Below are 26,857 nucleotides of genomic sequence, written 5' to 3'. Positions count from 1 at the left end.
CAGTAAGACTGTTTGGTCGGACATATGAATGTGAATTAAAAAATCTCCAAAGATGTGATTGCTAGTAAGGAAACTTGTCACTGATGTCATCTCTGATTTTTTCTTCTGTACTCTCCCCATTTGTGAATCCTTAGAAAGCATCATTCTCACTTTCTGATCTGAATGGGACATCTAATCAGATGCCAACACAACAGCGACAGCTCCAACCCTCTCACCACACAACCCCTCGCCAGGATAGACGATTCGACACTCGTGGATTTGTACATCATTCATCGAGCAACTTGGAAACTCCCTCACATGCAAGGCCACCTCTATTGAGCAAAACAAGGTGTTTTTTTTGACAATGCACCTGAACAGCAGCGCAGCAAGCTTCAATAAAGTGCAGAAAGTTCGTTCCCTCAATAGCAACGGTTTTTATTTTTGCACTTGAGGGTGAGGTTTAGCTTGTGCACTGCAGGGTGGGCGTTCAGCTTATGTGCTGGAGGGTGAGGTTTAGCTTGTGCACTGCAGGGTGGGAGTTCAGCTTATGTGCTGGAGGGTGAGGTTTAGCTTGTGCACTGCAGGGTGGCAGTTCAGCTTATGTGCTGGAGGGTGAGGTTTAGCTTGTGCACTGCAGGGTGGGCGTTCAGCTTATGTGCTGGAGGGTGAGGTTTAGCTTGTGCACTGCAGGGTGGGCGTTCAGCTTATATGCTGGAGGGTGAGGTTTAGCTTGTGCACTGCAGGGTGGGCGTTCAGCTTATGTGCTGGAGGGTGAGGTTTAGCTTGTGCACTGCAGGGTGGGCGTTCAGCTTATATGCTGGAGGGTGAGGTTTAGCTTGTGCACTGCAGGGTGGCAGTTCAGCTTATATGCTGGAGGGTGAGGTTTAGCTTGTGCACTGCAGGGTGGGCGTTCAGCTTATATGCTGGAGGGTGAGGTTTAGCTTGTGCACTGCAGGGTGGGCGTTCAGCTTATATGCTGGAGGGTGAGGTTTAGCTTGTGCACTGCAGGGTGGGCGTTCAGCTTATGTGCTGGAGGGTGAGGTTTAGCTTGTGCACTGCAGGGTGGGAGTTCAGCTTATATGCTGGAGGGTGAGGTTTAGCTTGTGCACTGCAGGGTGGGCGTTCAGCTTATATGCTGGAGGGTGAGGTTTAGCTTGTGCACTGCAGGGTGGCAGTTCAGCTTATATGCTGGAGGGTGAGGTTTAGCTTGTGCACTGCAGGGTGGGCGTTCAGCTTATATGCTGGAGGGTGAGGTTTAGCTTGTGCACTGCAGGGTGGCAGTTCAGCTTATATGCTGGAGGGTGAGGTTTAGCTTGTGCACTGCAGGGTGGGCGTTCAGCTTATATGCTGGAGGGTGAGGTTTAGCTTGTGCACTGCAGGGTGGGCGTTCAGCTTATATGCTGGAGGGTGAGGTTTAGCTTGTGCACTGCAGGGTGGCAGTTCAGCTTATGTGCTGGAGGGTGAGGTTTAGCTTGTGCACTGCAGGGTGGGCGTTCAGCTTATATGCTGGAGGGTGAGGTTTAGCTTGTGCACTGCAGGGTGGGCGTTCAGCTTATGTGCTGGAGGGTGAGGTTTAGCTTGTGCACTGCAGGGTGGGAGTTCAGCTTATGTGCTGGAGGGTGAGGTTTAGCTTGTGCACTGCAGGGTGGCAGTTCAGCTTATGTGCTGGAGGGTGAGGTTTAGCTTGTGCACTGCAGGGTGGGAGTTCAGCTTATGTGCTGGAGGGTGAGGTTTAGCTTGTGCACTGCAGGGTGGGAGTTCAGCTTATGTGCTGGAGGGTGAGGTTTAGCTTGTGCACTGCAGGGTGGGAGTTCAGCTTATGTGCTGGAGGGTGAGGTTTAGCCTGTGCACTGCAGGGAAGGAATTCAGCTTATGTGCTGGAGGGTAGGGTAGGGTTTAGCTTAAGTGCTGAAGGGTGAGGTTTAGCTTATGTGCTGGAGGGTGAGGTTTAATTTGTGTACTGCAGGGTGGGAGTTCAGCGTATGTGCTGGATGGTGAGGTTTAGCTTATGTGCTGGAGGGTAGGGTAGGGGTTATCTTAAGTGCCGAAGGGTGAGGTTTAGCTTATGTGCTGGAGGATGAGGTTTAGCCTATGTGCTGGAGGATGAGGTTTAGCTTATGTGCTGGAGGATGAGGTTTAGCTTATGTGCTGGAGGATGAGGTTTAGCTTATGTGCTGGAGGATGAGGTTTAGCTTATGTGCTGGAGGATGAGGTTTAGCTTATGTGCTGGAGGATGAGGTTTGGCTTATGTGCTGGAGGGTGAGGCATTAGCTTGTGCACTAAATGGCAAGGGTTTAAATTGTACCATGTAGCCTATGGTAGCGGGAGGTAGGATGTGCTGAATCTGTCATGGACAGGTGTGTGTGTGTGTGTGTGTGTGTGTGTGTGTGTGTGTGTGTGTGTGTGTGTGTGTGTGTGTGTGTGTGTGTGTGTGTGTGTGTGTGTGTGTGTGTGTGTGTGTGTGTGTGTGTGTGTGTGCGTGCGCGCTGGAGAGAGTCGGGGGGTATTGCTTGTGGGCTGGAGGACGATGGTTTTAGCTTTTTTCCTACAGGTTGTGGGTGTAGATTGTGTGCAGGACAGTGGGGGCTTACAATATGTCCATGGGGTTGGGGATTTATAGAGTGTGTTGTTGTATGTGGAGTTATCTTATGCACATGAGAGTGGTCGTTTTGCTTGTCTGCACTGAAGGACAGTGTTTTAGCTTCTGTGCTGGAGTTTAATGGGTTTAGGTTGTCCTATGAATTGTGGGGGCCTCTGGATGATGAGATTTTGATTGTGTGCTCAAGGGTGGATTTTTAGCTTACATGCTGGAAGGCAAGGCTTACCAATATATATTTTATATTTCCTCTCCATGTGCATATATCTTGATTCTAGAACCTGACACTTTTGTCATCTTCTTGTTTGCTCAATAGAACGTTGGTAGACAACACCTCTGTGAGTTTGCCAAAGCAGAAGATCGAGTGGAGACCACAGGCTGAAGAACAGCTTCCCAGTCCAGTGTCTGCCTCACCACCGCCACTTGTGTCACCATCTACCATACCTGGCCAACCTTATCTACATTGCAGCACGACAGTGGTTACAAATATGCACAGGTTATAATGCTCTTGCTGTATATGCTCTGATTGAGTGTTGCTGTTGTCACTGCTCATGTTTATTTGGCCTTTCTCTCTCCATTCTTGCAGGATCAAGTCTTGCAGCAAAAGATGAATGATAAAGATAAAAAGCAAATGCGAGAAGGGACTGTTTGGCAGCTTTTTGAGTGGCAACAACGGCACAAGTTTCGATATGGTATTACAGCAGGGATTGGATCGGGTCAAGATGGTGCACTCTTAGGTATGGCAACCGTGCCTAACGTGCGACATGCGGCACCTCGGCGGGGTAAGCCGCACTCCATCTCCATTCCACCTTCCCCAATGGACCTTCCACCTCCCTCTGCGCCAAATAGTCATCGTACTGTGCAGCCTGGCTTCTTGTCTCTCCGGGCTCACTCGGCTCACGTTCTCACTGATCGAGGGCCAATGACTGGCTCAAACACGCTCGGAATGCGGAGCAATCCTGAAGAGCGTAGGAGACCACAGAGTCTTGGCGGAAAGGTAAGTTATTTTTTTACTTTTTTGGGGTGGCTTGAGGGTGGGATTTCCTGATGACATTTGTTTTTGGGGTTAAATCTACTATAAATGGACGAGATGTGTGTTGTGTTTGTGTTTGTGTTTGTGTTTGTGTTGTGTTGTGTTGTAATAAGTGATGTTGCATTCATGAGTTGACTGACTGCCTGGACGCAACTGAGGTTGTAGATCTACTGATGTACCATCTATTGATGTGGATCCATGATCGAGGTTGTGGATCTACTGATGTACCATCTATTGATGTGGATCCATGATCGAGGTTGTGGATCTACTGATGTACCATCTATTGACGTGGATCCATGATCGAGGTTGTGGATCCGCCGTTTGGAGAGGTCCTGGGCTGAAAGGATCGAAACCTCGAGGAAGAACGGTGCCCAGCTGATGATCCATGGAGTCGGGAACTAGTCAATTGCTTACAGGTTAAGGTTCTTGCTTTAGGTAGGGGAACTATGTTTGAGGTTTGCAATTTAAATAAAGTTGAATATGGGATGTTGTGAAATTAACATCATTTACAGCAATCCTTTAAATTATTGATATTTAAGTTTAGGAACAACCGATACCATACAATTAATTAAATGCATTTTTATATAAGAATTGGAAAAGAGAAATAAGAATTGAAAATCATAAGAGATAGAATTGTGAGGGACAAAAAAAACAACAAGGTGTGTGCCTGTGTGTGTGTGTGCCTGTGTGTGTGCCTGTGTGTGTGCCTGTGTGTGTGCCTGTGTGTGTGCCTGTGTGTGTGCCTGTGTGTGTGTCTGTGTGTGTGTCTGTGTCTGTGTCTGTGTCTGTGTGTGTGTCTGTCATGTTTTTTGCTCAGTTTTGCTGGAGCTTTCTGATGTGAAATGTGATACACCAAAATGATCGTCATGGCCTCCTGTGTTGATTAGGCTAATTAACTACAAAGTATCCGGAAGAATTCACATGCTTTAATCCCATGCGATATTGAGGTGTATAGAGCAGTTTAGTAGGTCCTTCCCCACTGGAATTCTAATTACCAAATAAGCAAAACAAGAAAGAGCAATCAGAGATTTCAGACCCTCGCCAGTACAGGTTTGTGTGGTCTATTTTGTGTGGTGCTTATTTTCTCCGCCACCAAAGGTGGATGGAGGTTATGTTTTCACCACTCTCTGTTTGTCTGTTTGTTACTTGCCGGAATAGATTCCGGCAAGTATGTTGGTTGGTTGGTTGGTTTATCTGTCTGTCTGTTTGTGCACAGTACTACATCTACATCATTGCACATAGCATCGCCATACTTTACACACATATTTGCCTTGCCCTGGAATAGACTGTGCCCAATTTTTAACTCTCTAGGCCCACAGTCAAGCTCAAGGTCACCCAAAACGTGAAAATCGTGACCGCAGCGTAAAGCCGGGGTGAGGCGGAGTGATACAGCGGAAGGATTCGACGGTTTAAATGAAGTTGCGATGAGGCGGATTGTCATTGGGACCTTCATCCTGATTTCGTTAACTCCGCCACCAAAGGTGGATGGAGGTTATGTTTTCACCCCTGTCTGTTTGTCCATTTGTTACTTGCCGGAATAGATTCCGGCGAGTATGTTGGTTGGTTTGTTCTTGCTGGAATAGATTCGCCGGAATAGATTTTGGGTGGTGAGGGGGCTTGAAGCCAGATTTTAATCTTACAGCTGCCATATTGGTGCTCGCCGTCACTGTGATGCGAAGTGAAAGACTCCTCAGAGCTGTCACATTCACAATCGCTATGTCGTACAGTCACGTGAAAAAGTAAGTACACCCCATGTAAAGTTTTGACTTTTTCAACATATTTCAACATACAGCTATTTGATCTTCATTTCAACAATAGTGACAGATAAAGGTGCTATAATATAACAAATATCATGAAACATTTACATTTTGTAGTCCATTGTATAATTTAAATAAACATAAATGCAAATTTCGCATGTGGAAAAAGTAAGTACACCCTTGGCTCTAATAGGTGGTATTGCCCCCTTTGGCAGGAAACCTCAAGTAGACGTTTCTTGTAACTGTCGAGCAGTCTCTGACATCGACTGGGATAAATTTTTGCCCACTCCTCCATGCAGAATTATTTCAGCTGTGCGATGTTGGAGGGGTTTCTTGCATGCACAGCTCGTTTCAAATCCCCCCACAACATCTCGATGGGATTTAGATCCGGGCTTTGACTTGGCCATTCCAGAACCCTCCATTTCTTTCTTTTCAGCCATTCCTTGGTGGATTTACTGCTATGTTTAGGGTCATTGTCATGTTGCAAGGTCCACCTTCGGTTGAGCTTCAACTTTCCGACAGATGGCCTCACATTATCATTAAGCACCCTCTGGTACAATGAAGAATTCATAGTGGATTCTATGATGGTGAGCTGCCCAGGCCCTGATGCAGCAAAGCTGCCCCAAACCATAATATTTCCACCACCGTGCTTTACAGTTGGTATCAGGTTCTTGTGGTCAAATGCTGTCTTTGGTTTTCGCCAAACATGTCTTCTGGTACTGTGGCCAAATAACTCTACCTTTGACTCATCTGTCCAGAGCACATTGTTCCAGAAGTGCTGGTCTTTGCCGAGGTGTTCATTGGCAAACTTTTGTCTTGCCCTGATGTTCTTTCTGGACAGCAAAGGTTTCCTCCTGGCACACCTCCAATGTAGATCAAATTTGTGCAGCCTCTTTCTAATCGTAGACTCGTGCACTTTGACATCAACAGTGGCAAGAGCTAACTGTAGGTCTCGTGATGACATTCTGCGGTTCTTAGAGACTTCTTTCAGCATCTTGCGGTCTGCTCTCGGGCTGAACTTGCTGGGGCGGCCTGGCCTGAACAAGTTGGCAGTTGTTTGGAATCTTCTCCACTTCTAGATGATCTTCCGAACAGTCGAATGATTGATTTCAAATTGTTTGGAGATCTTTTTAAATCCCTTCCCAGACTCGTAGGCATCTATAACCTTCTTTCTGAAGGCCTCAGAGAGCTCTTTTGATCTAGGCATGGTGACGCCGCACACTTCAACAACAAAGAGTAAACCAAACTAAATGTCTGAGGTTTAAATAAGACAGGTTCCTCCAAGATCCTCTCTAACGATGTTCTAATCATTTGCACCTGAGCTGGTGCACCTGATTCTAATTTTAGGTATTTGAAGTAGTGATAAATGTAGGGGTGTACTTACTTTTTCCACATGCAAAATTTGCATTTATGTTTATTTAAATTATACAATGGACTACAAAATGTAAATGTTTCATGATATTTGTTATATTATATCACCTTTATCTATCAATATTGTTGAAATGAAGATGAAATAGCTGTATGTTGAAATATGTTGAAAAAGTCAAAACTTTACATGGGGTGTACTTACTTTTTCACGTGACTGTATGTACTCCTGATACGTGTTTCCTTCATTGTAAAAACTACCATGTCAACAGTTAAAAGGATTTTGAGCCAATAGGTGTTACGGCCTTGGCAAGATCGATGGAGACAGCGATCTGTTAGCTTATACACCGCCCAAATAGCTATGTGGAATTCTCTCATGTGGAGATTAAGCCCACATCTTTTGAACTTTGGCCGAGGTCATTATTTACTTTTTATGATGTTTATATACGAATCAAAAAGAAGATAATTGGTTTTGGGTCGTCCAGTAATGAATATATGTTGTTCCCCATGGGGGTGTACTTAACAATGAGACATGTTTAAGTTTTTTTTCATGGAGCGGTTTCGGAGATATAGAGGAGCAAAGTTTCCGTTTTTTCCCAAGATGGCTCCCAAGACGCCACCAGGACATTACCACCTGACATATGATGTCATAATTTTAATTAAATTTTTTTACAGGAGGAGGTGCTCCTGTGGTGAAAATGTCTTGGCAATCGGACGAACATTTGCAGAGAAAAGCATACTCACGTTCTGTGCGGACAAACAAATAGACAGACAAACAAACAAACGGACCCAAATGCAATACCCTCTAATCTGGCGAGGGTATTAACAAAAAGAATGATAATATTGTCACAAAGGATATATTAATTAATACGAATAAGTAATAATATTGAACAGCAACAATAATCGTTGTATCATCTGGCAATAATATTAACGAACGAACGTATAATCCCCCCACCCTCCTCCCCGCTCTGGCCCAAGCACATCTGGGCTTGGTGAAAGGCAAGTTAATGCTAAGGGGGGAGGGGAAGGGGGAGCGGAAGGGGGAGGGGAAGGGGGAGGGGGAAAAGGGAGGGGAGGGGGAAAAGGGAGGGGAGGAGGGAGGGGGGGGGGGGAGGGAAGGGGGAGGGAAGGGGAGGGCCATTCAACAATGACGTTGCAGTTCTCATGGTCGGAGAGCAGCACAACAATCGCGACATCATCCTGAATCTTCGCAACAGCACGAAGCGGATTTTGGAGACTCACCGATCCTGTGACGCCCTCCAGTACTGGCGTTGCCGGGTGGGGGGAGGGAGACCCGTACATTCCCAACCCGTACATTCGCCCTCTCGACTCAAGCTCACTCAGACAAAAGCCTCGCACAAATTACACCGTGAAGACCCAATGGCCACGTCTATGCCACAAATCAAGTACGTGAGCGAGTCGGGCCCACTGAATTGAAAATATATAGAACGCTCATACTCCGTGAAAAGTGAAGCCAACTGGCGGCAGGGATGGAATAACTCACATTATTTCAACCTGAGGTGTTTCACCTCGCTCCGGTGGATTTACCTGCCGATGCGCTTATTACTTGGATTTGTCCCAATGGAGCAAGGTGATTAAGAGGTCAAAGGATACCAGAGTCAACGACTCTGAAGTTCAGCTACATCTTAGTTCAGCCACAGCTAAATACAACACAAACTATACATGAATAGGCTAACAACGGTACGTTAACATTTTTTTTTTTAAACTTTACTTTAAACACTTATTGCAGACTCATGCGGCACACTCAATTGATTGTGCTTATTCGGAACATCACGTGATCGCTCTGAGCGAATCAGCGCGCTGCTCTGCCACCGGTCAGAATCCGTGTATAATATTCCTCGCTGAAAAAAAATCTATGTGAAACATGCTACTATCTATGCTAAATCATGCGAAATCATGCTAAATGCTAATCATGCTAAAATAAAATCCATGCTACTTGCTGGCGGCAAGGAACATCACGTGATCGCGTCACGAACATCATTCGTGATCACGTCATCACGTGATCGTGATCGTCATCAATGAGCGTGAATGAGCGAATCAGCGCGCTGCTCTGCCACCGATTCAGATTCGCTGAAAAAAAATATGGATCTAAAGATGAAAGGAAAAAAAACCCTATGTGGTGTGAATGGCAATGTTCCTTGCTGAAATGTGAAAAAACGCAATCGCTTTTCGCTCTGAAATACGTGCGAACGCGTAACTGAGTTAATGGCGGCAAGGAACATCACGTGATCGCTCTGAGCGAATCAGTGCGCTGCTCTGCCACCGGTCAGATTCCGTGCATAATATTCCTCGCTGAAATGCGCTGAGGTAAAAATATGGTAAAAAAAAATTATGAAATAAATTTTTAGGTCAGCCATGTTCTTCCCAGGCTCAATGGCCATGTCTGTGCCAAATATCAAGTACGTGAGCCTCTCCGTTTAGGAGTCTATCGGTAACATTACACACACACACACACACACACACACACACACACAAACTGTGTTTTATTTATATATATATATATATATATATATATATATATATACACACACACACACAGTCGTGGCTGAAAATATTGGCACCCTTGCACTTTTTCAAAGAACTCACAATTTTCTCCAAAACATAAGTTGAAATTGACAAAAGTATTTAGGTCTCCACAATTCTTTATTTCACTATTAATATTACAGAACCTTTGTTTTTGATTCAGAACTTAATATGTCGTACTAAAATACACCATTTGTGTCCGTCTGTCTGATGAATTTTTGATGCCAATACATTCTGTCGTTACTTATCCAATCTCAACCAAACTTGACAGGATGACGAAGGGTGACACAATGAAGGTTGTAGCGCATTCATTTGCCCCCCTCCCCAAGGGTTTTTTTTCCCCCAGAGTGAGTTTTCCCGCCATTGCCGTCAATGGGGTTGCATGTTGAGGTGTATATAAATATTAAATTAGCTTTATCGTGGCGTATTTCCAAAGAAGATTTGTCGTGGCGTTTTTCCAAAGACGCTTTTAATAACAAAATTAATGATAATCGCATATTGTTAATGTTATTACAAAACAATGTTAATATTAATAATGTCCCACTTCCCCAAGGCGTTTGTCCTGCAGTGATAACGTGGAAAAATAGCTTATAGTTACAATGGCCTTTCCGTGGGAGCAACGGCTTGTACAGGAAGTAAAAATATTATAAACCACAAACACGTATGCTTAGCTTTTTAAACAGTCGCTAATGCTGTTTATATAACACGAAATGAAGAAATTTGGAGGAATCCCGACATCCGTGAAGTAAGGTTTACTTACAGAACTGAGCGAAGATCTACTGTACTCTATATAACCCACGAATGTTGGGTTAATAACATGGCCCTTTCTGCCGGGACACTACCGTGGCATTTTTCGTGGCGAACTTTTGAAACTCGCTCCTGCTGTTTCATACGAAACTGAAAGGGACAAGCTCGGGTTGTGCTCCTTTACCAAGCAGCTAGCTCGCGCTTGCCAAGCCAGCCGTTCCTTAACGGTTTTGAATGGAGTGCTTGCTCAAATGCGAAAACCACTTGGCGATCTCTTCACAAGAAACTTGGTAAATGAACACACACCCAATGTTCTTGAGACCCGCCCATTGATCGACTGTAATCTATATACCCCAAAGAGGAATGACCCTTCCTGCCCCTCCCGGAGTCTGCGGGTGTACTCGTCCTTTTAAATCAGAAAATAAAAAGAAATGGCATTGACAAAATAATTGACACCCTAGACTTATTATTTGGTAGCACAGCCTTTGGACAAAGTAACTGCAGTCAAGCGCTTCCTATAGCCATGAATGAGCTTCCTACACCTCTCTACTGGCAGGTTGGCCCACTCTTCATGTGCAAACTGCTCCAGTTCTCCCAGATTTGATGGGTGCCTTCTCCCAAATGCTGTTTTCAAATCTCCCCACAGATGTTCAATGGGATTTAGATCTGGATTCATTGCTAGCCACTTCAGACGTCCAGCGTTTTGTCTTGAGCCATTCCTGGGTGCTTTTTGAAGTGTGATTGGGGTTATTGTCCTGCTGCAAGACCCATGACCTTCGACGGAGACTAAGCTTTCTGACACTGGGTTGAACATTGCGCTCCAAAATGCTTTGGTAATCTCCTGATTTCATGATGCCATGCACACATTCAAGGTACCCAGTGCCAGAGGCATCACAGCAGCCCCAAAACATCACTGATCCTCCTCCATGTTTGACTTCTTTTTTTTTTTTTTGTATACAGAATTGAGGCTCGTGAAAGACCTAACATTTATCACACAAACAAATCAAACAGACAAACAAAATATATAAAAAGAGGGAGCGGTAGACAAGATGGGGAGAGAAGGGGAAGCACACAAACACAACATTTGAGAGCAGGGACATCGGGAGATGTGTGGGAGGGAGAGGGCTTGTGGGGAGGAGGCGTGGGAAGGGGGAGTGGGAGAAGTATAAAACACAAGGACACCAAGGACTTCCAGAAAAGAAGTTGGTATTTCAAAAAAGTGGATTTGGGGTGAAATTAGAGGGGGTAGAAAAGATCAAGGTTTTGGACAGGGGAAGATAAGAGATGGTGGTGAACAGCTGTTTTAAAGACCTGGAGGGAGGAGTGGGATTGAAGAGAGTGAGGGAGTTTGTTCCAGAGGTGGGAGAAAAGAGGAATGAAGGAGTGAAGGTGAGCAGAGAGTCTTGATTTTGGCAGTTTTAACCATAAGAGGGTTGCAGGCAGATCTTGTGCGACCTGCAGGAATATTTGAGGGACAGAGCCCAGAGAGAGCTGGGGGGGGGGGGGGGGCAAGGCCGGAGAGGAGTCTGTAGAAGACCGAAAGACCACCAACCTGCCTGCGGTGAGTGAGTGAAAGGCCCTCGGAGTTAGCTTCATCGCTGGAGATTCCAATGATTCTGAACGCTTTGGTTTCAACAGCGTGAAGACGAGCTAGGTGTGAGGCAGGAGCACCAGCCCAGAGGGGAGAGCAGTATTCCATTGAGCTGCGGATGAAAGCCTTGTATGTGGTGAGAAGCTCAGGTGTGCCAAGGAAGGACTTCGCACGACGGAGGATGCCCAGTCGGCGACTGGCTTTGGAGGCCAGATTTGAAATGTGGTTTTCCCAGGAAAGATCATTGCAGATCGTGAGACCCAAAACTTGAGTGACAGAACTTCTTGGGGAGGATTATTCAGAAAGTGGATGGGAGGGTTGTCCAGTTGGTCTTTTCGGAGAGATATCGTAAGAGTGTGAGATTTGTCAGGATTGAAAGACATGTTCCACTTGTTTGCCCAGTCTGTGATTTTGTCCAGGTCTGCAGAGAGTGAGGAGGCTGCAGACTGCCGATCTGAGGGATGAGAAATGGAGCGGCAGAGAGTAGAGTCATCAGCAAAGAGATAGAGAGGATTTTCAAGAGAGTCAGAGAGATCATTGATGAAGACCAGAAAAATCACAGGGCCCAGAACACTGCCTTTGGGAACTCCAGCCTGAGCAGGAAGAGGAGATGAGAGAAACCCATTCAGGGCCACACGTTGACTACGATTACAGAGGAAGTCCGCCAGCCATGTGTGGAGATTTCCATGGATACCAAAGGAGGAGAGTTTGGTGAGCAGAGCAGGGTGCCAGACCGTATCGAAGGCACGTGATATGTCAAGGGAGACGGCTCTAATTTCCTGTTTGGCATTGAGGACCTCCATCCATTGTTGAGAAAGCAGAAGCAACATGTCCAGAGTAGAGTGACCTGGTCTGAAACCAAATTGATGATCAGAGATCAAGCCATTGGAGAAGAGGAAAGATTTCATATCCGAAGCAATGATGGATTCCATGACTTTGCTGATAATTGGGAGAAGCCTGATTGGTCTGTAGTTGCTAGGATCTGTTTTTGCACCTTTTTTGTGCAAAGCGGTGATGTTGGCTGATTTCCAAGCAGATGGCAGATGACCTTGAGCAAAAGAGAGGGTGAATAGAACAGAGAGAGGGAGTGAAAGAGCGGAAGAACAGGATTTTAGGACCCGTGGGCTGATGCCTTCAGGTCCAGTTGCAGAATCAGAATCAGAATCAGAATCAGAGTCGAGGGTTGACAGAAACTTTTCCACCTTGTCAGGAGGAAAGGACACAGAGTCCAGGAGCAGCTGGGTACGACTGGGTATGGTGGGTACAGAGAGGGATGGGTTTGGGACACAACATTTAGAGGCAAACACAGAGGTGAGGCATTCAGCTTTTTCATTTGCGGAGTCAGCTGTGTAGCCGTTTGAGGTGAGGGAGGGGATAGAGGGGGAACAGACACCAGAAACAGATTTGACCAGATACCACCAGGATTTGGAAGAGGGAGACAGATAAGAGAGTTCGGTTTTGAGAACGGAGAGATATTGTTTCCTGGCTCTCCTGAGGGTGGACACACACTTGTTTCGGGCTTTGTGAAAGGAAATGAGATTTCCTTCCATTGGATTTGCTTTCCAGGAGACGAAGGCAAGTTGTTTCTTGGCAACAGCCTCACCACAAGATTCCGTGTACCATGGATGGGAGGAAGGGTATGACAACTGAAGACGAGATGGGATAAATCTGTTCATGAGAGAGAGCAATTTACTTTGGAAGAATTCCCAGGATGAGTTGATGTCAGAGGCGGTAGAGATGGGAGACCAGTCCAGATGATTGATGGCTGCTTGACGACCGTGCCAGTTGGCCTGAGTGAAATGCCAGACTGGTCGATGCTGAGGAGGCTCTCTGGGAATGGTCAGAGAGATGTCCACTTTAACAAGCACATGATCAGATGAGTCGATTGGAGCAGAAGAAGAGCAGCAGACATTTTCAGGGAAGTTCGTCGTAACCAAGTCCAGAAGAGAAGATGCTCCGCTGACTGAGATCTGGGTCGGGAAATTGACAGATTGTGTCGGTCCCAGTGAGTCGCAGAAGTCCTTTGCTGAGGAGCCATGGCTGGTGAGAGAGGTACCCACACCCAGCCAACTAGCATGCTGACAATTGAAATCACCATATATGAGGAAGAGAGATTTGGGATGGGTAGATTTTTTTTTTTTTTTTTTTTTTTTTTTTTTTGTATACAAGGTCGAGGCTCGTGAAAGAGCGAACATTAATCACACAGAAAGACAAACCGACACATAAAACATATAACATAGGGAGCGGTAGACAAGATGGGGAGAGAGGGGGAAGGACACAAACACAACATTTGAGAGCAGGGACCGAGAGACATGGAGACATCGAGAGATCTGAGAGAGGGCGAGGGCTTTAGGGGGGGGGGGGGCGTGGGAAGGGGGCGGTGGGAGAGGTATAAAACATATGGACACTGCCAGGACTTCCAGGAAAGAAGTTGGAATTTCAAACAAGGTGGATCTGGGGTGAATTAGCGGGGGTAGAAAAGATCAAGGTTTTGGATGGGGGAAGATAAGAGATGGTGGTGAACAGCTGTTTTAAAGACCTGGAGGGAGGAGTGGGATTGAAGGGAGTGAGGGAGTTTGTTCCAGAGGCGGGAGAAAAGAGGAATGAAAGAGTGAAGGTGAGCAGAGAGCCGAGATTTCGGCAGTTTAACCATCAGAGGGTTGCTGGCAGATCTTGTGCGACCTGTAGGAATATTTGGGGGACAGAGCACAGAGAGAGCTGGGGGTGCAAGGCCGGAGAGGAGTCGGTAGAAGACAGAAAGACCACCTACCTGCCTGCGGTGAGTGAGTGAAAGGCCCTCAGAGATAGCTTCATCGCGGGAGATTCCAATAATTCTGAAAGCTTTGGTTTCAACAGCGTGAAGCCGAGCTAGGTGTGAGGCAGGAGCACCGGCCCATAGGGGAGAACAGTATTCCATTGAGCTGCGGATGAAAGCCTTGTATGTGGTGAGGAGCTCAGGTGTGCCGAGGAAGGACTTCGCACGACGGAGGATGCCCAGTCGGCGACTGGCTTTGGAGGCCAGCTTGGAAATGTGGTTTTCCCAAGAAAGATCATGGCAGATAGTGAGACCCAAAATCTTGAGCGACAGAACTTCTTGGAGAGGATTGTTGAGAAAGTAGATGGGAGGGTTGTCCAGTCGATCTTTTCGGAGAGACATAGTAAGAGTGTGAGATTTGTCAGGATTGAAAGACATGTTCCACTTGTTTGACCAGTCTGTGATTTTGTCCAGGTCTTCAGAGAGTGAGGAGGCAGCAGACTGCCGATCTGAGGGAAGAGGAATGGAGCGGCAGAGAGTGGAGTCATCAGCAAAGAGATAGAGAGGATTTTCGAGAGAGTCAGAGAGATCATTGATGAAGACCAGAAAAAGCACGGGGCCCAGAACACTGCCTTGGGGAACTCCAGCCTGAACAGGAAGAGGAGATGAGAGAAACCCATTCAGGGCCACACGTTGACGACGACTAGAGAGGAAGTCCGCCAGCCATGCGTGGAGATTTCCATGGATACCAAAGGAGGAGAGTTTGGTGAGCAGAGCGGGGTGCCAGACCGTGTCGAAGGCACGTGATATGTCGAGGGAGACAGCTCTAATTTCCTGCTTGGCATTGAGGACCTCCATCCATTGTTGAGACAGCAGAAGCAGCATGTCCAGAGTAGAGTGACCTGGTCTGAAACCAAATTGATGATCAGAGATCAAGCCATTGGAGAAGAGGAAAGATTTCATATCCGAAGCAATGATGGATTCCATGACTTTGCTGATAATTGGGAGAAGGCTGATTGGTCTGTAGTTGCTAGGATCTGTTTTTGCACCTTTTTTGTGCAAAGCGGTGATGTTGGCTGATTTCCAAGCAGATGGCAGTTGACCTTGAGCAAAAGAGAGGGTGAAGAGAACAGAGAGAGGGTGAGATAGAGCAGCAGAGCAGGATTTTAGGACCCGTGGGCTGATGCCGTCGGGTCCAGTTGCAGAATCAGAGTCGAGGGTTGACAGAAACTTTTCCACCTTGTCAGGAGGAAAGGACACGGAGTCCAGGAGCAGCAGGGTACGACTGGGTATGGTGGGTACAGAGAGGGATGGGTTTGGGACACAAGATTTAGAGGCAAACACAGAGTTGAGGCATTCAGCTTTTTCACGTGCGGAGTCAGCTGTGTAGCCGTTTGAGGTAAGGGAGGGGATGGAGGGGGAACAAACACCAGAAACGGATTTGACCAGACGCCACCAGGATTTGGAAGAGGGAGACAGATAAGAGAGTTCGGTCTTGAGAACGGAGAGATATTGTTTCCTGGCTCTCCTGAGGGTGGACACACACTTGTTTCGGGCTTTGTGAAAGGAAATGAGATTTCCTTCCGTTGGATTTGCTTTCCAGGAGACGAAGGCAAGTTGTTTCTGGGCAACAGCCTCACCACAAGATTCCGTGTACCATGGACGGGAGGAAGGGTAAGACAACTGAAGACGAGATGGGATAAATCTGTGCATGAGAGAGAGCAATTTACTTTGGAAGAATTCCCAGGATGAGTTGATGTCAGAGGTGGTAGAAATGGGAGACCAGTCCAGATGATTGATGGCTGCTTGAAGACCGTGCCAGTTGGCCTGAGTGAAATGCCAGACTCGTCGACGCTGAGCAGGCTCCCTGAGGATGGTCAGAGAGATGTCCACTTTAACAAGGACATGATCAGATGATCCGATCGGAGCAGAAGAAGAGCAGCAGACATTTTCAGGGAAGTTAGTCATAACCAAGTCCAGAAGAGAAGATGTTCCGTTGACTGAGATCCGGGTCGGGAAATTGACAGATTGTGTCAGTCCCAGTGAGTCGCAGAAGTCCTTTGCTGAGGAGCCATGGCTGGTGAGAGAGGTACCCACACCCAGCCAACTGGCATGATGACAGTTGAAATCACCACATATGAGGAAGAGAGAGTTGGGATGAGTAGATAGAAGTTGGTCCATATCATCAGACAGCGAGATGTAGATGGAGTCATCACTGTTTGGTGGACGGTACAACACACATATGAACAAGAGGTGGGAGCGAAGGGGAAGCCGTAGCCAGAGGTATTCCTGGGGGTGAGGTGGAGAGAGTGCAGTGCAGAAGTTGGTCCATATTATCAGACAGCGAGATGTAGATGGAGTCATCACTGTTTGGGGGACGGTACAACACACATATGAACAAAAGGTGGGAGCGAAGGGGAAGCCGTAGTCAGAGGTATTCCTGGGGGTGAGGTGGAGAGAGGGCAGTGCAGGGCGAGTGAGGAAGAGAGTTTTTTTTTATAAGGATAGCAACCCCACCCCCAGGACAAGGCTCAGGTCTATCATACCAGAGGAGGGAGTAACCTGGGAGAGATACCAAGGAATCAGAGACATCGTGAAGGAGGAAAGTTTCTGTTAAACAGATCACGTCTGGTTTGTCAGAAGCAACCTGTATGGAGAGATCAGTCAAGTTTGAGCGAAGGCCCCAGATGTTTGAGGTGCATACCGTTAATGAAGAGGAAGGTGGAGCATCGGATACAGAACGGGGGGGGGGGGGGGGAGGGGTAGGGTAAGATGTGGAAGAGGAGGAAGAGGTAGGGAGAGCTGTTGAAGGTGTGTCAGAGATTTCAGAATAGCTTGGAGAAAGGGAAGGATGGGGTGGACAAAAGGTTTGATGGTGATTGGGTGAGGCACAGTGAGGTGTTATTTGAGGAGGGGGAAGAGTGAGGCAGAAGGTTGGGGGAGATTAATGTGAAAGTTGGAAGGGGGAAGAAGTGGGGAGGACGCTTTGAGGAGGAGGGGTGAGAGGGGAGTCCAGGAGGGGAGGGGTGAGGGAGAATCTTGGAGGGGAGGGGTGTGGGGGTAGTTTAGGAGGGGAGGGGTGTGGGGGTAGTTTAGGAGGGAAGGGGCAAGGGGGGAGATTTGAAAGGGATGGGTGATGGGAAGGATTTGGAGGGGCAAGGGAGAAGATTTGAAAGGGATGGGTGATGGGGAAAATTTGGAGGGGAGGGGCAAGGGGGAAGATTTGAAAGAGATGGGTGATGGGGAAGATTTGGAGGGGAGGGGCAAGGGGGTAGATTTGGAGGGGAGGGGTGATGGGGAAATTTTGGAGGGATGGGGTGATGGGGAAGATTTGGAGGGGAGGGGTGAGATTGGATTTTAGAAAGTGTACGATTAATGGAAAATGAACATTTATTGCAAAATGAGTTTCTTGTGACCTTCAAGTCAAAAATACGTTTGAGGACGCTGGAGGAGGGGTGGAGTGCAGGAGAGTTTCGGGAATGTAGAAAAGAGGAACTGTAAGAGATGGTATTTTTTTTTGGAATGAATAGATTTGGTGAGAAAGTCGAAAGCATCCTTTTATAGAAGAAGAAGAAAAAGGTGTTATCATATACGACAAAATACAGTACTTCAGGTGAAAGTTTAAACATTTTTAAATTGAGCAGTGAAAACTATCTGGGGAAACGGAAAATGGAAATGGGGGTGAAACATGTGATCGAAGAACAAACGAACAAACAAGAACAACGAATAAACGAATAAGAACAACGAATAAGAACAGAGAAGGAAATATTCTTTTTGGGGTTTTTTTTTTTTTTTTTTTTTTTTTTTTTTTTGAGTTGAGATTTTAAACAAGGAAGTATGCGGTGAAAGACTGGGACAAAGATAGAGAACGAAAGTAATTGCAGCACAATCGACGGACCGCTGAGAGAAAAACAAAGCCTCAAGGTAGGACACGGTAGCCTACTAGGCCTCAAAAGACGCGACACTAATTAACCGACGATTTTGTATACAAGTATGAAAAATTAACACCGAGAATCTTATTAAGGGCACACTATAGGTACACACAACCCTGGTGTTGGGCTAGCGGCTAGGGTGCCAGCTTAGGATCCAAGGATCCTGGGTTCGAATCCCGGTCGATCGCTGAATTAACGCCAGGGGGGTTGACTCAGCCTGTCATCCTTCCGAGGTCGGCAAATTGAGTACCAGTTCACTGGTAATTCCCTGCTTGTCGTAAAAGGCGACAAACAGGGTTGGCGGCAGGAAGGGCATCCGGCCGTAAAACATTGCTTCAAAAAGGGGACCAAAAAACAACAACAACCACGGTCCCCGAAAAGGCCAACCCCCGCTTTGCGGGGAAAAATGGCCTCTAAACGGTGGTTTATAGGTACACACACCGAAAGATAAATACAGTTTCGACAAAAACACAATTGTGAAAAATTACTTAACTTCGCATGCGTGAGCGCATGGACAGCTTCGAAAAGACGTGACCTCGCCAACAAAGATCTCGCGAGATCAAACTCGCGAGATCAAACTCGATCACGAGACTGTAGGGAAGGTGTTCTTTTCTCTGAAGTCATTTTGTTTTCTGTAAACATGGAGATGATGTGCTTTAAAAAAATCTTAATTTGGTCTAATCTATCCACAGGACATTCTCCCAGAAGGATTTTGGCTTGTTCCGGTGTGTTTTGGAAAACTCCAGTCGAGCTTTCTTATGTCTCTCTCTCAGCGGTGGGCTCCTATCATAGACCCCCCCCCCCTTTCATTGAGTGGGCGACCGATGGTGCGATTTGAAACTGTCGTACCTTGTGTCTGAAGGTCTCAGCTTGAATCTGTTTGGCAGTAGATCGAGGTGTTTTATTTTGATGCCACGTCCAGGCAGGTTGGTTACAGTGCCATGGGCCTTAACCTTCCTGGTAACATTGTGTACGATGGACACAGGAACATTAAGGTCTCTGGAGATGGACTTGTAGCCTTGGAATTGTCCATGCTTGGCTACAATCTTGTGTCTGACCTCCTCAGACATTCTCTGGTTTTCTTTCTTTTCTCCATGCTCATTGCGGTCCACACAGTGACACAAAACAGCAGAATGACTCCTTTTCTCTATTCAAACAGGTTGAATGAGTGATTTTTATATTGCAGGCACCTGTACCTCACCACAGGTGAGTTCAATTCCAAAGTAAAGGAGAATCACCTGCTTGAAATCTAATTATTTCTAACAACTTCTAAAAGGTGCCAATAATATTATCCAGGCCATTTTAGGTTTCTGTGTGGAATAAGATTTAGTATTTTTTTTTCAGCTTTTTTTGTTTTGTTCCACTCCAAACCAAATAAATACATTTGCGGATACCAAAATATTTTTTTATTTCAACAATTTTCTGGAAGAAATGGTGCGTTATTTGAAAAAGGTGCAAGGGTTCCAATATTTTTGGCCACGACCGAGTATATAAATATATATGATAACATCGGGCGAAGAGTTCAATGGTAAAACATCGAGTAAAGACAGAAGATCGCAATGATTGAGAAAAGACGTGAAAACAAGGGAAAGTATTTGTTTTGTTCAGGATGACAAGCTATAATCTGTGACTTTAAGTAAACATTAAATAATCATCTAGTTCCTGCTTTCGAAGCTTTTCAGCTCAAGTAAACCTTTGACATGAAATTCCACAGGCCCTCTCGAAATAGAAACAGGTAGATTATTATTTCTGCAACGTGAGAACTGGAGAGGATAGTAATTATCTTGATCTCTTCACTTTATGCAGGTCAGAGGCGGCATTGAGGGAAAGGTTTACTCTGAGTGCGTTTGAGCCTTTCGACAACAACCCATACGTGTCGGACGCCCTCCTCACCCCCGTCTTGTTCGTCACATCTCTGCTTTCTTGCAGTGCCTTTGTTAAAAGAGCTTGGCGAAGATCTTTGGGTAGCTTGGGGTTTGACCTGACATTTGTGTCACGGCCATTTGTGCCTGGCATGTCACACAAAATGCAATGAAATATAACACGTCCTCTATGTAAGGTCATTTTGGTGTCCATTATTAGAACCCACAAGTCCCCTCCACCACCCTAGTGAAATGAACTTTTTCTATCCGAAGGATTTGTTGTGGATAATAATTTCTGCCTGTCAGTTGTGTATTCATGTGTGCTGTTCGACTATTCCTTAATATATTTTGTGCAACGGGAAAGATATACCTGCTTGTGATCGACAAAATATTTGATAAAGGAAATATTTTTGATTTTTCCCAGGACTTTTAGATCCTTCCTGTTGAGATCTGTTTTCCAGCTACAGAGTGGTTTACCAGTGTGTGGAGCTTGCAGGGACAGTCGAGATTAGTCTATAATGGCAGCAGGCATTGAGCCATGTTCAACACCACTTTGTGCAATTTCAGGATCTTCTCTCATAGCATTCATGTCCACTTTAGATCCTCAGCCATTTCGACACAACCAGGGGGTCTCTTTCAAAACATGTTAAACACTATGGGAGTCCCATGTTATTGGTTAACTATTTCCCATTTCACAGGCGCATATCTTTTCATCTCTCTGTAGGTCCATATTTTGCTCCTTTTTGTTCCTTTTTGTTATTGATGTTTCAATTTCTTCAATGTAAACCCCTCGCCTCTACCTTCTGCCCCCACCTCCCTGCTGCTCCTCACTGTGGCTGATTTTGAAATTCCCCTTTGTGTTTCTAACAGTGGGGTAATAGCAAACCATCTCTGGTGAGATCTTCCTCCATGAGTGACAAGGTGAGCCAAGCTCGACATGAAGTATGTCTGGCAAGAAATGTCATCCGGCCATCCATTCGTTAGTTGCACAGTGCACGTCTCCTTATGAAGTCTGACACTTATTTCACAAAAGTGAGGATTGCATGCGACAAAACACGTTGCATTAAAGAATGAATCAATTGGCTTGCATACTTGGAGGAAGAATAAGGAAATTTAGATACAAAGGAAATGATGTGGTCTATTCTGTCTGTACCACATTGAAACCCAGGCATTTATTTTATTTTTTTTTGTATACAGAATCGAGGCTCGTGAAAGAGCTAACATTTATCACACAAACAAATCAAACAGACAAACAAAATATATTAAAAGAGGGAGTGGTAGACAAGATGGGGAGAGAAGGGGAAGGAGAGAAGGGAAGGGGAATTTTGACATTGATCCAAGTGAAATAGTGATAGCCCTTCAATTTGGCAGGCGAGACATCAGGTGAGAAAATAAGGAATAGTTGGAATTGTAATACAAGTGCATTTTATTCATAATACAGGATAAAAATGTGAACTATCGGGGATGTTCGTTACATTATGGAACTATTGAATACAGACAACCACATTATATATGTCTGAATTATTTGTGGTTGTGGTTGTCGTTGTATTCCAGATAAACCTTAAATGTGTGTGATGTGGGTTCCCATTGCAGGCTCAATCTGTACGTACTGATGGCAATTCCTTTTTGGTGGAGGAGCAAGACATTGAGGTGTGTGTAATTACGACATACTTTTGGGACCTTCTATCACATTCAATATCGGCATGAAATCCATTTCAATGTGAATACTTTGGTTTTATTATTTCTTGTTTTATCCAGAGAGAGCGAGGGTAAAGTTGAACCAATAAACCATGCGGCTATTGTGGCTATGAAAATATTCCTATAAAAGGCTTTATTAAAAAAATTATATATTTATATACAGTCACGTGAAAAAGTAAGTACACCCCATGTAAAGTTTTGACTTTTTCAACATATTTCAACATACAGCTATTTGATCTTCATTTCAACAATATTGATAGATAAAGGTGATATATAACAAATATCATGAAACATTTACATTTTGTAGTCCATTGTATAATTTAAATAAACATAAATGCAAATTTTGCCTGTGGAAAAAGTAAGTACACCCTTGGCTCTAATAGGTGGTATTGCCCCCTTTGGCAGAAACAACCTCAAGTAGGCGTTTCTTATAACTGTCTACCAGTCTCTGACATCGACTGGCAGAAATTTTTGCCCACTCCTCCATGCAGAATTCTTTCAGCTGTGCGATGTTTGAGGGGTTTCTTGCATGCACAGCCCGTTTCAAATCCCCCCACAACATCTCGATGGGATTTAGATCCGGGCTTTGACTTGGCCATTCCAGAACCCTCCATTTCTTTCTTTTCAGCCATTCCTTGGTGGATTTACTGGTATGTTTAGGGTCATTGTCATGTTGCAAGGTCCACCTTCGGTTGAGCTTCAACTTTCCGACAGATGGCCTCACATTATCCTCAAGCACCCTCTGGTACAATGAAGAATTAATAGTGGATTATATGATGGTGAGCTGCCCAGGCCCTGATGCAGCAAAGCTGCCCCAAACCATAATATTTCCACCACCGTGCTTTACAGTTGGTATCAGGTTCTTGTGGTCAAATGCTGTCTTTGGTTTTCGCCAAACATGCCTTCTGGTACTGTGGCCAAATAGCTCTACCTTTGACTCATCTGTCCAGAGCACATTGTTCCAGAAGTGCTGGTCTTTGCCTTGGTGTTCATTGGCAAACTTTAGTCTTGCCCTGATGTTCTTTCTGGACAGCAAAGGTTTCCTCCTGGCACACCTCCCATGTAGATCAAATTTGTGCAGCCTCTTTCTAATGGTACACTCATGCACTTTGACATCAACAGTGGCAAGAGCTACCTGTCGGTCCCGTGATGACATTCTGGGGTTCTTAGAGACTTCTTTCAGCATGTTGCTGTCTGCTCTTGGGCTGAACTTGCTGGGGCGGCCTGGCCTGAACAAGTTGGCAGTTGTTTGGAAACTTCTCCACTTGTAGATGATCTTCTGGACAGTCGAATGATTGATTTCAAATTGTTTGGAGATCTTTTTATATCGCTTACCAGACTCGTAGGCATCTATAACCTTCTTTCTGAAGGCCCCAGAGAGCTCTTTTGATCTAGGCATGGTGATGCCACACACTTCAACAACAAAGAGCAAACCAAACTAAATGTCTGAGGTTTAAATAAGACAGGTTCCTCCAAGATCCTCTCTAACGATGTTATAATCATTAGCACCTGAGCTGGTGAACCTGATTCTAATTTTAGGTATTTGAAGTAGTGATAAATGTCGGGGTGTACTTACTTTTTCCACATGCGAAATTTGCATTTATGTTTATTTAAATTATACAATGGACTACAAAATGTAAATGTTTCATGATATTTGTTATATTATATCACCTTTATCTATCAATATTGTTGAAATGAAGATCAAATAGCTGTATGTTGAAATATGTTGAAAAAGTCAAAACTTTACATGGGGTGTGCTTACTTTTTCACGTGACTGTATATACTAGCCGAAAGCACCCGGTGTTGCCCGGGCTCTTTTTGAATGAATTTACTACTATAATTCAGCTGTTACTCGTGGCTGTGGATGATTGACTACTATAATTCAGCTCAGCTTTTAATTGCGAAATGGGCTCGGCCTGGCCGAGGCGGGCCTCGCCACCGAGCCTATAACCTTCCCGGGGCCTGTCCTCACATTTTTGGTTCTTTTTTAATGCATTTACTCAAGGCTAACCCCCGCTCTAGCAGGGAAAATGGCCTTTAAAATGCATGTTGTGTTGTGTTGTTTGAATGCATTTACTCCTATAATTCAGCTTTTACTCGCGGCCGTAGAAGATTGATTACTATAATTCAGCTCAGCTTTTAATTGCGAAATGGGCCCAGTCCGGCTGAAGCGGCCTCGACCGGCCTCACCACCTGGCCTATAACCTTTCCATGGCCCATCCCGACATTTTTAGTTCTTTTTGAATTAATTTACTACTATAATTCAGCTTTTACTCGCGGCCGTAGATGATTGACTACTATAATTCAGCTCAGCTTTTAATTGCGAAATGGGCCCAGCCCAGCCGAAGCGGCCTCGACCGGCCTCACCACCTAGCCTATAACCTTCCCGGGGCCCGTCCCGACATTTTTTGTATTGGAGGTTTCCTCCTATCTTTCTCCGTTCAGGAGATTAGCTTGCGCAAACAAACAAACAAACACACAAACAAACAAACAAACAAACACACAAACACACAAACAAAAACTTTCTTTTATATATATATATATATATCTTATAAAAGGAGCCGTGTCTGTCTGTCTGTTTGTTTATCTGATTATCGTGTTGTAACTTGAGAACGGATTAACGGATTTCAATAAATCCAACTATGGTGGATTCGGGTAACTCCCGGGAGTGTTTGTGATCCAAAAAAAAATTTCTTAAAATTTTTATTTTATTTTTATGGGTACTTGGACACGCGTGTCAAAACTGCAAATGCCAACACTTTGGTTATCCCTGCATGGAGAGCAGGATCTCCCAGGAATCCTTATTCCCCCCCCACCCCCGCACCCCCACATAGATTAGCCATCGCAGTAAAGATTGTATTTCTGTCAGCGAAGCGACAGGTTTTATATTCTGGTATATTTTAAAAGGAGCCGTGTCTGTCTGTCTGTTTGTCGTGTTATAACTTGACAACGGATTAACGGATTCCAATAAATCCAACTACGGTGGATTCGGGTAACTCCCGGGAGTCTTTTTGATCCAATTTTTCTTTCCTATGGGTACATGGGCACGCGTGTCAAAACTGCAAATGCCAACACTTGGTTATCACTTGGTTGGTTATCCCTGCATGGAGAGCAGTATCTCCCAGGAATCTTTTTTTTTTCTTCCCCCATGGATTAGCCATGGCAGCAAGGATTGGTATTTCTGTCAGCGAAGCGATGGGTCTTATATTCTAGTGTATGTATATACAGTGCATTCAGAAAGTATTCAGACCCCTTCACTTTTTTCACATTTTGTTATGTTGCAGCCTTATGCTGAAATCGTTTAAATTCATTTTTTCCCTCATCAATCTACACTCAATACCCCATAATGACAAAGAGAAAACAGGATTTTAGAAAGTTTTGCAAATTTATTAAAAAGAAAAAACTGAAATATCACATTGACATAAGTATTCATACCCTTTGCTATGACACTTGAAATTTAGCTCAGGTGCCTCCCATTTCTCTTGATAATCTTTGAGATGTTTCTACACCTTGATTGGAGTCCACCTGTGGTAAATTCAATTGATTGGACATGATTTGGAAAGGCACACACCTGTCTATATAAGGTCTCACAGCTGACAATGCATATCAGAGCAAAAACCAAGCCATGAGGTCGAAGGAACTGCCTGCAGAGCTCAGAGACAGGATTGTGTCGAGGCACAGATCTGGGGAAGCCTACAAAAAAATCTCTGCTGCATTGAAGGTTCCCAGAGCACAGTGGCCTCCATAACTCTTAAATGGAAGAAGTTTGGAACAACCAGGACTCTTCCTAGAGCTGGCCGCCCGGCCAAACTGAGCAATGAGAGGTGACCAAGAACCCGATGGTCACTCTGGCTGAGCTCCAGAGATCCTGTGTGGAGATGGGAGAAACTTCCAGAAGGACAACCATCACTGCAACACTCCACCGATCTGGGCTTTATGGCAGAGTGGCCAGACGGAAGCCTCTCCTCAGTGAAAGACACCTGAAAGCCCGCTTGGAGTTTTCAAAAAAGCACCTGAAGGACTCTCAGACTGTGAGAAACAAGATTCTGTGGTCTGATGAAACCAAGATTGAACTGTTTGGCTTTTCACATTTTTTTTTCTTTAAATCTTCCAACTCTCATTTCCAAATGTCCTTCTCCCATACAGATCCCTCTTCTTCCCTTCCTTTTTGTTTCATTTCTGGATCACTTGCAAAGCCACGCACAATCTCCCAGCACTGTCTTTCATCGTGCCATTCATCATCCTTCCTGCCATCCCAATACTAATGTAATTACTTGTCTGCCTGCCCTTGAATTCTCAAATCAAAAACCTGTTTTGTAATGAGTGCAGGATTGCGGTAGTATTTGATTTATTGTTGCTGTGTTTGATTTCACATCCATGTTGTTCACCCCATGTGTTCTCCTCTCCCTTCCCTTGATCTCATTCCTTCTCATTCCTATTCTTCATCCAATTGTTCCCTCTGTTGTATCTCTCTACCCTGCTGTTCGTGTGCTGCTCCACTTTCCACTATGTTTTCCTTGTTATTTTATTTTGTGGCCCATTCTGTGTTCTAGTTTTTCAATGAGCCTCGACTTCATATACAAAAAATACCCTGATGTTTATGAGTATATAGATTTCCTGCATCGTTTGTGCTCCATGTGAATGAAAAGGATGGGATATAAGAGTAAGCAATTGAACAGTTTCTAGCTCCACCTGTGCTGTCTCTTTAGCTCAAGCTAAGTCGGCTTTGTGAGGAGGAACAGCTATTTTGTGTACTCTCATCAGAACTGGACCATCTGTACGCAGACAAGGTATGCTCTGCTCCGGCAAGTTTTTAACACTATTCTACGTTCTTAATTGTTTGTGATTTCACCAAAACTTGTTGTTTTTCTCGAGCAAACAGAAACTCATATCATTGAATCCGTGATCTTTCTACTTGCAATTCTGGTGTGTGTTTGCAGTGAGCAAACTGCGCTAGTTAAGAGGTAAAATGCAACAGTTGAAACCGATTTTTGTTTT

The 26,857-nt window shown here is 45.0% G+C and overlaps 1 protein-coding gene across 5 annotated transcripts in view; it reads left to right on the top strand.

The window, feature by feature from the left end:
* Window positions 1-26,857, top strand: part of LOC137433094 (pleckstrin homology domain-containing family A member 7) — a 184,131-nt gene that overhangs the window by 89,537 nt on the left and 67,737 nt on the right. For 2 of the 5 annotated variants that reach the window (XM_078783054.1, XM_078783053.1), the window contains exons 11-16: window positions 135-328; window positions 2,892-3,071; window positions 3,162-3,572; window positions 21,032-21,082; window positions 21,755-21,811; window positions 26,569-26,649. In XM_078783054.1, the coding sequence (XP_078639180.1) occupies window positions 3,183-3,572; window positions 21,032-21,082; window positions 21,755-21,811; window positions 26,569-26,649 (579 nt within the window). In that variant the 5' untranslated portion in view covers window positions 135-328; window positions 2,892-3,071; window positions 3,162-3,182. Of the gene's footprint in view, window positions 1-134; window positions 329-2,891; window positions 3,072-3,161; window positions 3,573-21,031; window positions 21,083-21,754; window positions 21,812-26,568; window positions 26,650-26,857 lie in introns of those variants that run through there. The other 3 variants (XM_078783055.1, XR_013624267.1, XR_013624269.1) reach the window with 3 other exon arrangements.

The sequence above is a fragment of the Myxine glutinosa genome, chromosome 8 (assembly GCF_964187855.1).
Source record: "Myxine glutinosa chromosome 8, kmMyxGlut1.1, whole genome shotgun sequence".
Classification (NCBI taxonomy): Eukaryota; Metazoa; Chordata; class Myxini; order Myxiniformes; family Myxinidae; genus Myxine; species Myxine glutinosa.
The sequence above is the reverse complement of the archived record's forward strand: the minus strand, read 5'-3'. Positions and strand labels throughout refer to the sequence as shown.